General features: G+C 46.6%; 1 protein-coding gene across 1 annotated transcript; it reads left to right on the plus strand.

The window, feature by feature from the left end:
- Positions 1 to 584: 584 nt before the first annotated feature.
- LOC137155687 (C-type lectin domain family 2 member B-like) lies at positions 585 to 15838 on the plus strand. The gene is made up of 6 exons (XM_067552033.1): positions 585 to 608; positions 5015 to 5105; positions 7721 to 7816; positions 9760 to 9938; positions 14218 to 14321; positions 15120 to 15838. The coding sequence occupies exons 1-6, from the start codon at positions 585 to 587 to the stop codon at positions 15238 to 15240; spliced, it is 615 nt and encodes a 204-aa protein (XP_067408134.1). The 3' UTR covers positions 15241 to 15838.
- Positions 15839 to 16282: the final 444 nt, after the last annotated feature.

The following is a 16282-nucleotide window of genomic DNA, read 5'->3' on the forward strand; positions in this document are numbered from 1 at the left end:
GCAGCCACCACCACACGCCCCGTGCGGCCCCATCTCTTTCCAACCCTCATGGACTGAGAGTCATGAAGACAGGTTCTAGCGCATTGGCCGGGGCTGCTGCAGGTCCCCACTGGCATGGGGCTGCTCCTATCTGACCAGGCGCCCATCCAGTGTGGGGTTGAGGGCATCAGGTTCTCTGCTCTGGCCAGAATGGAGCTAAGGGGGGCCACGCATGACCAGTGTGGAGCTCGGGGGGCCTGCTCTTCCGCACCACCTGGCATCGAGCCCGAGGCTTCTGCGCTTGGTGAGGAGCTTGGAACGGGGGGGCTAAATAACCTCAATATTACTGAAGCATCATGGACCCCCTCTAATCTTTGGTGCCCCCCGCCCCCGCCAAGGTGGTCCTGCCCACCATGGTTTGGAACCGTTGGACTAGACAATACTTAGTCCTGCTTCAGTGCAAGGGACTGGGCTAGATGATCTATCAAGTTCCTTTCCAGTCCTACCTTTTCGTGGTTCCATCTCCATTTCCCCCTCCACCTCGAGAATACTGGTAAATTCTTGCCTTTGGGAAAGCACTGAGATCTACAGAAGAAGAGCACTACATGCTAATGATGATGGTTATTGAGGTATGTCTGGGTTGTCATGGATCCACAGGCTCAGTGCTCTGAAAGAGTCCTGGGAAGGACCGCTTCAGGGTGCCAGAACCCCTTAGGGTCTTACTCTGTCACTAGGGTAAGCCCCTCGGCTTTACCGCCTCCTTGAATTGAAGCTCTAAGCCTCCAGGACCCCTGCTGCACACCGTGAGCTCCCTTCAGTGAGGCCATCTGAGGGAGATTTGTACCCCAAATGGAGCAATGCACCTCCCCCCCTCACAGTAGTAGGTCTAGGATTATTTGGTCCTGCCTCAGTGCGGGGGGCTGGATTTGATGACCTCTTGAGGCCCTTTTCAGCCCCACATCTATGATTCTATGATTTTTCCAATGGAAAACTGTTCTGCTGGAAAATTTTCAACCAGTTCTAGTGTCTCACTTTAACAGGACTCATTGCAAGCACTATACCAAGCCAGAGGAAAAAAATTAGGTCCCTGCCCCAAGAGCTTTATAATCCACGTCTTAGTGAGATTCAGGTCTGTCCTTGGGCATCATCCCACCTCGCTGTACCTCTCACCAGACCCCACTGGGAATGCATTTCCCAAGAGGAGGGGTGCGCACATGCTCACGCAGGAAACCTGCAGCGCTGCAGGACTGTTCAAGTGTGAGCATCTCTCTCTGAAAGCGCAAGGCTGTGAGCCCACGTTGCAGGGGTCGGTTTCCAGCCATAAAAGTGCAGGGGATACCTAACCTAATCTCTGTGCAATGGAAGGGATCTGGAGACTGAAATGCAGGGCATTTGAGAAGCACATGTGACAAACAGGCAAGCCAGGAATAAATCGGGGACTTCCAGAGCTAAAAGCATGAGATGCTGCAGCTAGAGCAAAAATTCTGCGGGGCGTTAACAATTCATACCCCGCACAGACTAGCTCACCAGGGGTTTACACATGCTCCAGGAAACGGGATTAACAGAGCTAATTTGCCAGTATTTCCCCCCCATTACACATAGCCCTCTTCACTCAGACCAGTGCTTAAAACCAGGCTTGTGAGGGTTGAGCCCTGATACCTTGGGGCCTGGCAGTTCATAGCCCTGGCACCTTGCTGCATCCGTTATGAGTGTAAAAGAATTGCTTGAGCCCAGGCACCTCTTTCATGATGTAAGCAGGGTGTGAGTGGCCCTCCCGTACTCAGCCAGCCGAAAGGGGAGGCACTTTATTTGCATAGGCTCTGTATTTGCATGGGTACAGGTAGGTGCTCAGCATGATTGCACTGTATCTGCATAAACACACCTAGGTGCTGTGCATGATGGGAAATGGTCAGTCTGACTGGGATTGGTTACAAATCATTTTAGTGTTAATTGCAGGGATAATGAAATGTTGCCCCCCAGCTGTATGAACAAATGGCAGCAGAAGTGTGCTTAGCCTGTGCTGATAAAAGATTCACTCTCATCTGAACAGAACGCAACAAAAGAGGCTATTGGATGCCAGAGTACTGTGAGAGTAGTCTTTCGGGGGTGTTGTGTTTCTGCTGAGGCTGCACTAGTCCTGATCAAAGGTCACTGTTGGATTGATTATTTTCTTCCCCTGTTAAAAGGTAGAATTAATTATTCTTCCTGGTTTCTTTTGTTTTGTTAAAAAGAAGGTCAATGATTCTCTATCAGCAGAACATTTTCCTATGTTCTTGAAACTGAAGTTGCTAAAGGAGTTGAGAGACTTACAGATGACCAGCAGAGGGGGCTGGTTAAGACCCATGACCAAGAAGTGGACAGTGCAACTACAATGGTTGGTAAAGCAGGGGAGCGTGAGAAGGGAGAGGTGATGGACATGCCCCATGTACTCTGGGGTGGGTTCTGCTCATTGTGTTTGTGAATTCTGTTTGTACTGTTTTCCCAAACCAGTGCAGTGTTACTTTCTTCCTTTTATTAAAAGGTTCACGTTCTACACTCAGACTCTGTGCTGGCGAGAGGGGAAGTATTGCCTTTCTGGAGCACCTGGGAGATAGAGCGTGATTCCCCAGATAACAGTTGTGGTTTTTGCCTCTGTGGTGATTTTACCTCATTTACAGGAAGTTCTAGCTATAGAACTCGGCTCTTGCTGCTGCTGACTCTGTCTAGCAAAGGGTTGCATTTACAGATTAAGCCCTGGCTCAGACCCTGACTGGTGGAGAGCTAGCTCCACCCCCTCCCCTCCTTTCCTGCTCACATGTGAGGTCTTAGGCTGGCTCCCCTGTCAGCCAGCAGAAGTCCAGCGTCTCTTCTCCCAGCCGCCTTGTGAGAGCTGTGTCCCAGGTGAGAGGGCTGTAGCCAGGGGAAGGGAGCCCAGGTTGGGGGGTCTCTGAGCCATAACCTGGGCTGCTCAGGCTCAGGATCAGGCAGCTGGGGCCAGGACCCTGCTGTGTCTATGGAAGGGTCTCATGAAGCCTGCAGAAATGCAGAGCTCCCCACAACACAGTGGGGTGGTCAGAATCCTCCTTCCTTCTGCTGCACCAGGCACCCCCCGTGGGGTAGGCAGCAGGTGGCTCTGGCGTGTGTGTTTGGGGAGCGGGGAACAGAATTAAGGGGCTGGACCACATTACTTTTGAGAAGATACTGAGGGAACTGGTCTTATTTAGTCTGCAGAAGAGAAGAATGACAGGGCATTCGATAGCCTTTGGCTATTGGAAAGAGGGTTCCAGGAAGGATGGAGCTAGGCTGTTCTCAGTGGTGGCAGACGACAGAACAAGGAGCAATGGCCTCAAGGTGCAGTGGGGGAGGTCTAGGTTGTATATTAGGAAAATCTTTTTCACTAGGAGGGTGGTGAAGCACTGGAATGGGTTACCTAGGGTTCTAGCATGCAGAAACTAGAAATTCCACCGTTTCAAAATGTGTTTTCATTACAAAATGGGACAAAAGGCTGACAATCAAAATTTCCTGTCAGTCAAAATGTTTTGATAAAATAGGAATATTTCCATTTCAACTTTATATTATAACTTATATTAGAATCTCACATTTTGAAACAAAAAAATCCTTTCAAAATGAAAAATTGAAACAAACCTGACCTTGCCCAAAAGAATCACTTTGATTTCTTTTTTCTAAACAAAGTTTTGTTGAAGTTGACACGTTCCTGCAGCACATTTTGATCTCATCAGATCAACATTATCTGATGGAAAACTCTTTGGTCGGTAAGTTTTTGACCAGCTCTAATTATTTGTATGACTGTAGCCTGGGAGTCTCAGGCATGGACCAGCCATCAATTAAAGGGGTGCAGGTCCTTTGTGGGCAACTGGTTCACTTTAAAACACAATGGTTTAAAGCAGAGTGGGTTTAACTGAATTGTAATCATTTGGATTGTGCAGTGTTGAATGTGGACAAAGCCTTCCCCTTGTAAAATAGTGGGTCAAGTTGCACTAACACAGAGTGTTTCATAGATGGCAGCTGTGACATTAGTTTGCTGTCTTGGCTCTAATCATGGTAGCTGGCAAGTAGCCAGGGTGCTGTCAAAACAGTCTGGGAGCTGTGAGAGGGAGAGCGCTGGGTTACATGCAAGATATGACCTTCCCAAGATATTGTTAAAATAGCATCCAGGGCACAACAAAGCCTGCTCACGGCTTGCTGGGGATCAAACCCCACAGGCCAGAGGTTGCTGCAAAGAACAACTCTCCTTTGCTCCCGCAGCCTCCGGTCCCTCCTCTGGCTGGGTGGCTCTGTGGCACAGATGTTGTGTGCACAATGGTGTGCTCTGGGCCCTGCTCGCAGCTGCCCTGGTACAACATGGAGTTGCCGAGCAAGGCCGGGTGTTGAGCTTTCTCCACAGTAGCAAGGGCGTCCAAGTCTGCACTGCGGAGCTGCTGGAACGATAGAGGCCACTGATCTAGCATGAGGAGCCCAGGATTCACGGTGGGAACCCCAGGCTGGGACGAGCCCAAGGTTGATGGGGTCTCACTCACCCTCTGCCCTACCCTCATCACATGTTCTGTTCCAGAGGAACCCCCCCCCCCAATGGAATCGGCACCCATAGGTCACCCTCAGGAAAATTCTGGTTGCAGCCCTAATCCAGGCCAAATTTAAACACAGTAAATTATTTTCTGTGTCCTTCATATTCACCCTGTGGTTTCTTATGGACATAGGCACTCGAGAAAAATCCTGTCTTAAACTTTTCTGTAGCTATGTTCCATTAAACAGCTGCCCCGGCGTGTCTGCATTCACTGATTGGGTGCAGAAATCGTTGTACATAGTGTGCATCAATGTTTCTCAGATATTTTTAGATTGAAGGTGCCAAAGCAATGTAAGACTTGCCACTGTATGTTTAGCCCTGGATGTTTGCTTTGATCAGTGTGGCAATGAATGACAAAATCCAAATGTCCTGAGTCTTAAATCTTTGGATTTCAGGTCTTCATATGACTGAGGTTACTCTTCTAAACATAGTTTCAGCCTGAGAGTGAGCTGAGCAGAGCGGTGTTCATAGACCATCTGTCTCACTCAGAGAAGAAAGCTGGAGAATTTTTCTGAGGAACATCTTAATCACAATGGAGATCAAGAGAAGCAAGGAAAACCAGGTAACCAGAACCTCACTGCTCAGATACAGGCTGGAGGGAGAGAAAAATTTAAGTCCTATTTACACTGGAAGAATAACCTTGTTTAGACATGGATCTGAAACATGGTTATGGCTCTTCTGTGTTATAACAAAACTCTTCTTGACAGGGGACAGGAAAACCATGTTTTAACCTTAACCTAGGTGTCTGCCAGGATTAGAACAGCATGGTTATAACCTGCTTTTTTCCTCTGTCTATACTAATCATAACACAGGTAAGCCATAACCTTATTTAAATACTGCGGTTGCATTTTCCAAGGGGGAGGTAGCATTTGCATTTGCATTTGGGTATCTGATCACCCAAAAAACATCTCCTATGTGGTGTTACCACATTTTGTATCCGCAACTCTGTGCACAGACATGGGAATTTTGTGGGCTATTAAGTAGGTTCACGTGCATTTCCAGGAGAGCGCATATATCATACCATGGTGATTTGGCCCTTGTGCCCTCTCCTTTCCATCTTTAGGGCCAAATACTAAAGTGGGTGCGGTTAATCCACCCAATCCATTGCAAACCCAGAATTCATCTGCACATACAAAAGAGGAATTTGTTTCACTTAGGGTATGGTCTGTGTACTCGGACATGCAAGCCTGTTCTTTCCAACTCACCTGTAAGCACACCTGCATGGGTGTGCACACCTCATACCTGCCCTATATCCCGGCAGCTGCATCCATACTAGGGATGCACTGACACATCTCAGGCACTGCGGCTTTTGGAAGCGCATCCCAGGGATCTTAGAGTCTGGGTAGATGACACTGTTCTAGGGCTTGGTTCGTGGTGTATTGTAGGAGAATGTCTCTGTCCATCCTGTGACACGCTGGATGATAGCATCTTCTCTGCTTTTTTAACAAACTGGGCGTAGCTGTGTTTTAAAACCAAGCTGTCCATGTGGAAACGAAGAGTTAAATGGAGAGCGACTGTATTGGAGCCAGCAGGTTGCTTCCGGCTCATAGGAGAGTGAGAAGTGGGGAGACAGATGGGCAGGAACATGCAGACCCCAGCAATCGTGGGATAGCTTTGTCAGATTGTCTGAACACAAGCCTGGTTACATGAGTTTCAGTGACATCAACAGCAAAGTTGGCAGGCTTGGGAACGCGCTATAGTGGAACATGGGTTTGTATCCATACCTCTAGGTGAGCCAGCCAGCCCCTATTGTGAGGTGTGTGTCTTTCACTTACAAGCATCTTGATTGGGTCTGTCTTAGAGTGCTAGTATGTCTAGAAATTTTTTCGGACAAATGGTGATTTTTAAACTGACAGCTCCCTTTAATAAATGGCTATTTATAGAGCAACTTACATACCTTGTGTTGATGGTGCTAGGGAAAGAGAAAGCATTATATGCACATACAGGAATCTACAGGTTGATGATTCTAAGGCCAAAAGAGACCATTGTGATCATATAATCTGACCTCTTGTATAGCACAGGCTGGAGAACTTCCCCAAAATGATTTCTAGAGCAGATCTTTTAGAAAAAAAACATCCAATCTTCCCTTATAAATAGCCAGAGATGGAGAAGCCATCACGACCTTTGGTCAATTATTCCAGTGGTTAATTACTCACTGTTAAAAATGTACACCTTATTTCCAGTCTGAATTTGTCTAGCTTCAACATCCAGCCCTTGGATCACGTTCTACCTTTTGCTGTGAGATTGAAGAGCCCACTATTAAATATTCGTTCCCCATGTTAACCAAATGATCTTGATCTCTTTGAATCAGTGACCTGTCCTCTTTCTTCAGAGAGATCTGGATCGCTTGGTAAACTGGCACAAGCAAACAGCATGTGTTTGGACACAGCTTAACGTCGGTGTGTACATCCGGGAACAAAGAATGCAGGCCATACTTGCAAGATGAGGAGCTCTATCCTGGGAAGCAGTAACTCTGAAAACGATTTGGGGGTCATGGTAGATAGTCAGCTGAACATGAGCTCCCAGTGTGATGTTATGGCCGAAAGAGCTGATGCAATCCTGACATGCATAAACAAGGGAATCTCAAGTGCACATCCGAGAGGTTATTTTACCTTTGTATTTGGCACTGGTGTTTCTGGTCTATTGTGTAAATGCCTTCAAATGCAGTATAGGTGTAAATAAACCTTGTCTGTCTATCAGAGTGTAATGGCTGCAGTCTCCATAATATGGAGGGGGCACATGTTCCATCTTGTAGCAATTTCTCAGCTCTTTAGAGACACTAATACCAAATGTATTCTGCTTCTTCTGCTAAGGGAATCAAATTTCCAACACTTCCTTCCCCTCCCCCCATGGCTTGTCTCAGAGCAGGTAGGGCCACTAGGTTTGTGGACTCAGCTTCTGAGAGAGTCTGATCCCCTGGGCAGGGGGCACAGGCCGGGCATAAGGCAGATTGCGGAATGAGGCACGTTCCCCTCTGTTAGTGGAGAGCTAGTAAGCCCTGGGATACTCTGGGTCACAGCTCCAGGAAAGTCTGGACCGGAACAATGAGCAAAAGGGAGAGAATAACAGGAGCCATTTCATTAAATGCCCTATCTGGCAGCTGAAATGCTGATATTCTTGATTCTGTGTCCTTACATTCACCTCCTCCAGAAGGACCAATAGCTTTCTCTCTTTCAGGTGATCAGCATTTGGCCAAGCTCTGGAAATATTTTACACGTGAAGTCCTCAGTATTCTCTTGACCATTGCTGTCGTCACCATCGTGACTTTGTCAGGTGAGAGTTCAGTGCTCCCTACACCGTTCTGTTTTCCATTCAGCCCAGGAGTTGCTGCAATCACACATTTTTCTCTCTTCCTACCTCAGAGAGTTAGGCCAGGGTGGATTTATACAAGCCACTTGCTCCAATTCCCCTTTACGTAAGGGCCTCATAAGCCCTTCAAACCATCTCTGGGGCATTATTCATGGGCACCAGTCCCATGGCCTTCCCCCCCCCCGCCCCCCGAAAAAATTAAAGCTTCATTCAGATCTTTCATTTATATAGTTGGCTATCTTTTATCTGATTCAGTATTGGATAAAGAGGCCTCTAAAGGAGAGGTGGAATGAGTTAGAATCTTTCTCAGAGCTAGTCAGTGCAAACTTTAACTAGGTTTGGGGTTTTTTAGAATACACTATATGGTGACAAGGTGCAAAGTAAGGCACATTAGAAAAAATAATCCTAATTATACGTACAAAATGATGGAGTCTAAATTAGCTGTTACAACTCAAGAAAGAGATCTTGGAGTCTGCATGGATAGTTCTCTGAAAACATCCTCTCAATGTGCAAAGGCAGTCAGAAAAGCTAATAAAATGTTAGGGACCATTATGGTAGGGATCAATAATAAGACCGAAAATATCATAATGCCACTACATGAATCTGTGGTGTACCCACACCTTGAGTATTGCGTGCAGTTCTGGTCACCTCAACTCAAAGATATATTAGAATTGGAAAAGATGCAGAGAATGGTGACAAAAAAGATTAGGGGTATGGAACAGCTTCCATACAAGGAGAGAGAAAAAGACTGGGGCTGTTCAACTTAAAAAAGAGATGACTATGTGGGCAATATGACCGAGGTCTATAAAATCCTGAATGTTGTGGAAAAAGTTAATAGGAGAATTGTCATTTACCCTTTCATATGACACAAGAACTAGGGGTAACATTATAACTAATAAGAAGCAGGTTTAAAACAAACAAAATGAAGTATGTCTTCACGCAACACGCAGTCAACCTGTGGGACTCATTGTCAGGGGATGTTGAGAAGGCCAAAACTATAACAGGGTTCAAAAAAGAGCTAGGTAACTTCATGGAGGATAGGTCCATCATTGGCTGCTAGCCAAGATGGTGAGGGACACAGCCACATACTCTAAGTGTCCCTAAACATCTGAATGCGAGAAACTGAAACTGGACGACAAGGGATGGATCACTTGATAATTGGCCTGTTCTGTTCACAGTGGTGTACCAATCGGGGGGCCAGGCGCCTGGGTGCCGGCCTGTGCGGGGGTGCTGGGCCAGCCCTTCGCAGTAAGTGGGAGGCAGGGGACGCAGGAGGCTCTGAGGGCCACCCCTCAGTGCCTCCCCCCTCCATGCATCGTTAAGGACTAGCCCAGGCCCTCTCCCTAGGCCAGGGGGAGGTGGGAGTGAGGCTGCCTCATCCAAACCGACACCTGGCTGCTGGGCTGCATTTGAACCCCCTGTGCCTCACACCCTGCCTCCCCTACAGGTACCAACCCCCCCCCAGTGCAGCTGGGGGGTGGCGTTGGGACCCCTCCTGCTGTGTGGGGGGTATGAGGCCCGGTGGGGCACAAAAGTAGGCTTGGCCCCCGGGCTCCGGAGACCCTCAGTACACCACTGTCTGTTCACTCCTGAAGCAGCAGGCGCTGGCTGCTTTTGGAAGACAGGATACTGAGCTAGATGGATCATTGGTTTGACCCAGTGTGGCTGATCTTAGGTTTTTATTCTGTGATTTTCAGTCAGATTGTTTTTTCTTATTAAAAATAAAGTCTCTTCCTTTTTTATATACTGAATCAAATATAGAGATCTGAGTGCTGGGCACATGAGGGATAGAGTTAATCTCTGAGGGAAAGTGTGTGTCTGAAATTCTTACTGATGCATATAATTGCACAGGAACAGATGCGTCTCTCAGTCACCCTGTGTCTGTTACTTTCTGTCTTTTCCTTCAGTGAAACTTCATTTTGCTCATCAGGGCACCCCTGCTGTCCCTTTGTGCCCTGAAGGCTGGATCGGATACCTCGGGAAATGTTACTATTTCTCAGAGGCTGAAGGAAATTGGGCCGTCAGCCAGAGCAATTGCTCTTCCTTCGGTGCCTCCCTAGCTGTGATCGACACCATGCAGGAAAAGGTGAGACCCCTTCAGACTACAAAATGAGCATGTAGCAGGGATCAGAACTTTGGTCTTTTCCCAGATGGGTGCCCTAACCACCAGGCTATAGAGTCAGTCTCACTTGCTGTCTGCCCTAGTGACCATTCAGGTATCCTATACAACATGGAACAGCTTCAACAGGAGAGAATGAGGGATACCTGCCCTGGAATACCCCATAGCCCAGTGGTTAAGGCACTTACATAGGGGCTAGGAGGCCCAGATTCACATGCCCCTGCTCCAGTGAATATTTATTTCTACGAAGTGGAACAGCTTCAATAGGAGAGAATGAGAGGTACCCACACACCGAGAGTATCCCACAGTGTGGTTCTTAGGGCCTCCTCCTGGGAGATAGGATTTGAATTTGTTTCCCTTTTCCACACCAGGCAGAGGGGGCACTTGAGCCTCAGTTTCCCACATCTTGGCTGTCTCCTAAACACGCGGCTAAAAGTTATAAGGGAGACACCCTTCATCACTACCTCCTCCCGTTTAGTGAATCTTGCCCTTTAAAAATGGCTGGAAACCAAACATATTGGGATGGCGAGAGCATTTATTTTGGTCCAAAACAGAGTTTTTGAGTCTGCAAAATATTTCAGAACTTTTGTGTTTGACGTGAACTGTTTTGGGGTTTTTTTTGCCCAGCCAGCAAACCAAAAATCAGTTATTTGCCCAGCTCTAATGATCACTAGGAGTAATAATACCTAGCTCTTATTTAGGGGATGCTCTCTGGCCTGGGTTACACAGGAGGTCAGACTAGATGATCACAATGGTCCTTTCTGGCTCTGGAATCTGTGAATCTACTGCTTTTCATCAGTAGATCTCAAAGTACTTTACGAAGGAGGTCAGTATCCTTTCCCCCCATGTTACAGGTGGGGAACTGAGGCCTGGGAAGATGCAGTGACTTGCCTAAGGAGGCTGTGATAGAGCTGAGAATTAAACAGAGAACTCTTGAGTCTTGGTCCAGTGTCTTAACCTCAAGGCTGGACTGAGTGAATGTTTGTTAATTGAACTCCAGCCCTGAATAAGTAACAACTGAGACTTGTGAGGCTGAGGGCTTCTCTGCACTTAAATGCTTCAGCACTTCAGAGTAGACAATACCTTCATGAACAGGAAGGATTCTTCCATTGGCATAGGAAGTAATCCACCTCCCTAAGGGGTGGTGGCTAGGTTGATGGAAGAATTCTCCCATCGACCCAGTTCTGTCTACACAGGGACTTAGGTCTGCTTAACTACAACATTCCAGAGTGTGGATTTTTCACACCCCTGACCAATGTAGTTCAACTGACCTCATTTTCTAGTGTAGACCAGGCATCTGTCTTCTAATAAGCTTTGAAACTCCCTTTGATATTTCACAGAAGCTTGCAGCTGCATCTCCTAGTCAGCTTGAGTATTTCAACCAAAGATGCTTGCCAGAAGAGGAACTACGTTAATGCCCCGTTACATTTATTCATTTAAATGTAGTCAAGTCAGGGAATTTAAATAATCTAAGGCTCATGGTCTAATATGTGGGCAAATCTAATATTAGCAGTATGTTACATTCATCACTTCAATGACTTGAACATTTAATTTGAAGTTTTGTTCGCCTTAGCTATTTGTATTTTATTTTCTTGTTCTAGCTGAAAAAAGTAGGGGAGGAAAAAGAACAGGCTGTGTTAAGAATGACCTGAAAAATAGAAGTAGAGGTGGGCAAAAGGGAGGGAACAGATATTTTCCTGGAAAATTTGGACTTTCTTAGCCTAGAAGACTCAGTTGTGACTGGAGGACTAATGAGATTATTGCATCACAAGAGTGAAAGCTGAGGAATTGAGAAAGAAAGGCTTTTAATGTGTCTGCACACACTTATGCCTCTAATAACAAACAAACACTTTGGAGAAAGCAAGCCTTTGTTAAAACATTTGGCCTCTTTAGTTACAGTATTAGAGCTCCCAGTATACATCCTCGAGGCCCTTCTCCAGCAAAACCATAAAAAGATCAGACACAATATTCTTGGCTTTAAAAAAGCGCCAAAATATTTTTCTGTCCCCTCCACCCCCAATTCTTTTAATTGTCCTTTAGCCTCTCCAAACCCATGTTAAAAAAATGCTCTGCAAGTTACCTTTAAGGCTCACATTTTTAAATGTTTCTAGTTAGAGTGGAACAAAGATAATTAAGTTTGGAAAAGGGGGCGAGTTCAGCTAAAGCATATGTAGTTTTCTCTAAGTTTGGGTTAATGGGAATTGGTTTAGGTTGGAATGGGTGTATCTCCACGAAAGGGAAGAGATACAGACATAGACGCATGATCCAACAAGTTGTTCAGCCCAGGCTGACACAACAGCATATTGGGCTGCATTAATAGGAGCACTGCCAGCAGGCTGAGGGAAGTGATTATTCCCCTCTATTCGGCACTGGTGAGGCCACATTTGGAGTACTGTGTCCAGTTTTCATCCCCCCACTACAGGAAGGATGTGGACAAATTGGAGAGAGTCCAGCAGAGGGTAACAAAAATATTAGGGAACTGGAGCACATGACTTATTAGGAAAGGCTGCGGGAACTGGGCTTATTTAGTTTGCAGAAGAGAAGTGTGAGGGGGATTTGATAGCAGCCTTCAACTACCTGAAGTGGGGTTCCAAAGAGGAAGGAGATAGGCTGTTCTCAGTGGTGGCAGATGACAGAACAAGGAGCAATGGTCTCAAGTTGCAATGCGGGAGGATATTACAAAATACTTTTTCACTGGGAGGGTAGTGAGCACTGGAATGGGTTACCTAGGGAGGTGGTGGAATCTCCATCCTTAGAGGTCTTTAAGGCCTGGCTTGACAAAGCCCTGGCTGGGATGATTTGGTTGGGTTTAGCTCGGCTTTGAGTAGGAGGTTGGACTAGATGAGCTCCTGAGGTCCCATCCAATCCTAATATTCTATGATTCTTTGCACTCACATGGAGCCCCATTCACATCAAGAGGGTTCTGTGTAGGGGTCCATGAACTTCAATGACGCACTATGTGGAACAAGTTGCAGGATGCGTAGCTTAAGCTTGCTTTAAATGAAAGCTGTGAATGTGGAGAACGTGTCAAATGCATCAATAAATAAAGAGCCCCCCAAAACCATGCAATCGGTTCTTTTTTCCATGTCTGCAATTTTCCCCTATTCCTTGAGGAAAGTGGCTTTTCCAGGGGTAGATGAATTTTGCAGAGTTTCAGTGAGTCAACTACATTTCCAGCAGTCAGGGTCGGGCACCTTGGCCTGGCAGGGAAAATGAATGCACAGCTCTCTAACCAGGCAATGTGCCTTTAAAAAAAAGGCGGGGCTTCATCAGACTGCAGAAATCTTAAGAAATGCATTTTTAAATTTGATTTTTTTTTTCCCATCTACATTTTAACAATTAAATGCATTCGGCTTTTCTCGTGGAGGATCAGCCACATATCAGGTTCAGAGTGCGAGTCCCCCAGCAAGGACTGCTGTTCAGATAGTTAAAAGTTTGTGAAATTAACATAATCTTAACTACATAGGGTTGGGGTGGAAGGGGAAATGGTGATTTGGAGGAAATGGAGGACACATAGAGCCCCTGCCATGAGGAAGGTATGACACTTTAGCAGGTCACCCACTGTGTCCAAGGTGAATCACTATCACCTGCTTACCACTTGAGAGAGCCTTATCTGTGCCCACCAGGGAAAAGTCTCCCAACTCTGCCAGCCCCAAACACTCCACTCTTGGGTCCATGAGCCCCACCTTTTACCTCTTAACTTTGTTCCCTAGTAACTTATACCCCCCAATTTGTTGCACTTTCTGGGCACCTGCAGTGTTCACCGATCCGCTCCTCCGGGGAAGCAGGGCACCTCCATTCACTGCTTTCATCTCAGTTCAATACTCTCCATAGCACAGGGCATTTAAATGTGTCTATAATAAAACCATATTGAATTTTCTTTTTTAACAGAGCTTGAGACAGAGATTCATGTAAAAGCATTTGGAAACAGGGTTACAGGTAAAAGAAAAAAAGATTCAAGCTTCAGCCTGTACTTCTTAACAAGTTACTTTCCCATCTAATAAGAGGATGGGAGGAAGGCACGCAGGGAGCTTGTGGGGCAGAATGGAGGGATGCCAGGAGCCCCCTGGTTCAACTTACAAAAGCAACGAAGCGTTTGACCCCCTAGTCTTAACTAGATAGGCTTTGCTACCCACATTTGGGACTCCTGCTTGTCCAAGTCCCTGACAAGAGAGAGAATGAAATACCTGTTAGAACAAGCCTGGGCAGTGGAGAAATAACGTCTTCCCTTTTCTTTTATAAAAAGGCTTTCATGCTGCGCTATAAAGGCCTGTCTGAGCACTGGATCGGCCTGCGGCGGGAAGAAGGCCAGCCCTGGAGATGGGTGAACGGTGCAGAATTCAACAAACTGTGAGTCTTCTTTCTTTCTAGGTGTTGGGACACATGTGACTCAAGCAAACATTGAACCTGGGCCAGTCTAAGATTGGTTGGAAGACAAAACCACTGATAATCTTTCTCTGGCATTAAACAGACCGAACATAGTATTTTGGAACTCCTACTCGGCGCTGTCAGGGAGTTGAGGGGGAGGGGCTGCACTGTTTAATGGAGCTGGCTTTGAGGGGACGTTTGGTCTTCTGTATGTCTGTTTGCACTGTTGTAGCAACGTTACTGGCTGAGGTCCCCTGTGTAACAGACACAGCCCAAGGTAAATTTATTATTATTATTATTATTACTGATGTTGGCATTATGGAAACAGCCAGGGTCTCCAGCTGAGATCAGGGCCCATTGTGCCAGGCAGACACACAGTGAGAGACTGTCCTTGCCCCAAAGAGCTTACAGTCTAAATAAACAGGTCAACCAGGGGTTGGGGGCAACAGAAGGTACACGCAGATCGAATAGTGTGATGGGCTGCAGACATCCTGCCTTTGGTCCGAGCCCCATCCGGCCTGAAGTTTTGCCTGCATTAGGGAAGTACCAGTGCTAACCCCAGTGCTGTCTGCTGAACATAGGAGGGCATCATACAATGAACTGAATTTGGTCGTAAAAGAAATAGCCAGGGAATGCTGGGCACAGATGCCGTGGGGCGTCAGCATGGGGAAGAGCAGTGGAGTGCAGCGTAATTAGGGCCCTGTTGCTGCTTGCCTTAATCTGCTGTGCTATGTAATATGCAGAGGCGTGACTCACGGCTCAGTGGTGCTTGCATTGCAGGTTTGAAGTCAAAGCAAATGGCAAATGCGCATATCTGATCGATGCTGTCGTCAGCTCCTTGTGGTGCCACACTCTGAGAAACTGGATCTGCACCAAACGCGACGCATACATGGACAGCTAAGAAAAAACAGACATGCCACAGTGCTCAGTGCCTGACGCCTCACAGCGACATGTATGGGATTCAATCAGGTCCAGCTTGTTAGACTTCTGATCTGCTTTTTTGCAGTGCTGCCCACATAAGTGCATGTTTGGAATGGGAGGAGTGAAATCACGGTTGCAATGATTTGGGCCGCTGTGACATGACAGCACAACGTCATGATAAGACGTGCTGATAAGATGGCTGGAGAGTTCCAGACTCTGAACTACCTTTCAGTGAAGAATTTCCTTGCTGTCTAAGGACTACTCCGGGGAAGAGCAATACAGAGGTGACTCTTGTTGATACTGGATGCTTAGTGATCACTGTGAATACCAGTGAGACATAGTACGCCCGATTTGCAGATCAATAAGGATGGGCAAGGTTTTCTAAATCTGGAGAACTAAACAGTCACTCGGAAGGCTCTATATAGGAACGTTTTTCCTCAGAGGACCTGCCAGGGAGTCAGTGGATCTCTTTGGTCCGACTGGCAGCACCTTCCACAGAATCAGGCATTGATGAAGCGCTCCCCTTTATCTAAATGGTGACTTTTTATACCTTTCTATACACAGCTTTCACCTAATTATCTTTCTACTAATTATTACATATTCTATGACCTATATTGGGTTCTCACCCTTGACTGCATTCCATTCTCACCATGATAAGTGGGGTCGTCAAAAGAACATCTGGTGATAGGAGAGGTGGTGAGAAAGTATGTCCCTTGGCAGTGGAAAAGTGTACCCCCAGACGTTCAAGGATAACTTGTTATTCCCCTCACCGTTATCTATGTGCAGCTGCAAACATACATGTTATGTATTTCGTCTCATTATGAGCCATGATATGCAGAAACTGAGACATCTGCAAGTTACTCAGTAGTCCTATTTGTCTCTGCCAACTGGAAGATGTCAAGCTGCGATGCTGGAATGGTCAAGCAAGCAGCTTAAGCTATGCTAGGCCTTGGAACCATAGTCAAGCAACTCAGATTGCACTGGGCCTCCAATAACTCTTAGGTGCTGTGCTGGGTAACAGT

The sequence above is a fragment of the Emydura macquarii genome, unplaced genomic scaffold (genome assembly GCF_026122565.2).
Source record: "Emydura macquarii macquarii isolate MOO-44397 ecotype Brisbane River unplaced genomic scaffold, CSIRO-AGI_Emac_v2 contig_1375, whole genome shotgun sequence".
Classification (NCBI taxonomy): Eukaryota; Metazoa; Chordata; order Testudines; family Chelidae; genus Emydura; species Emydura macquarii.

Excerpts from the sequence above, each read along its gene's own strand:
- LOC137155687 (XM_067552033.1), top strand. The coding sequence starts at position 585 with ATGCTAATGATGATGGTTATTGAG. Across the intron at positions 5,106-7,720 it reads AGAGAAGCAAGGAAAACCAG|GTGATCAGCATTTGGCCAAG; the intron begins GTAACCAGAACC and ends TCTCTCTTTCAG. Across the intron at positions 14,322-15,119 it reads GGTGCAGAATTCAACAAACT|GTTTGAAGTCAAAGCAAATG; the intron begins GTGAGTCTTCTT and ends CTTGCATTGCAG.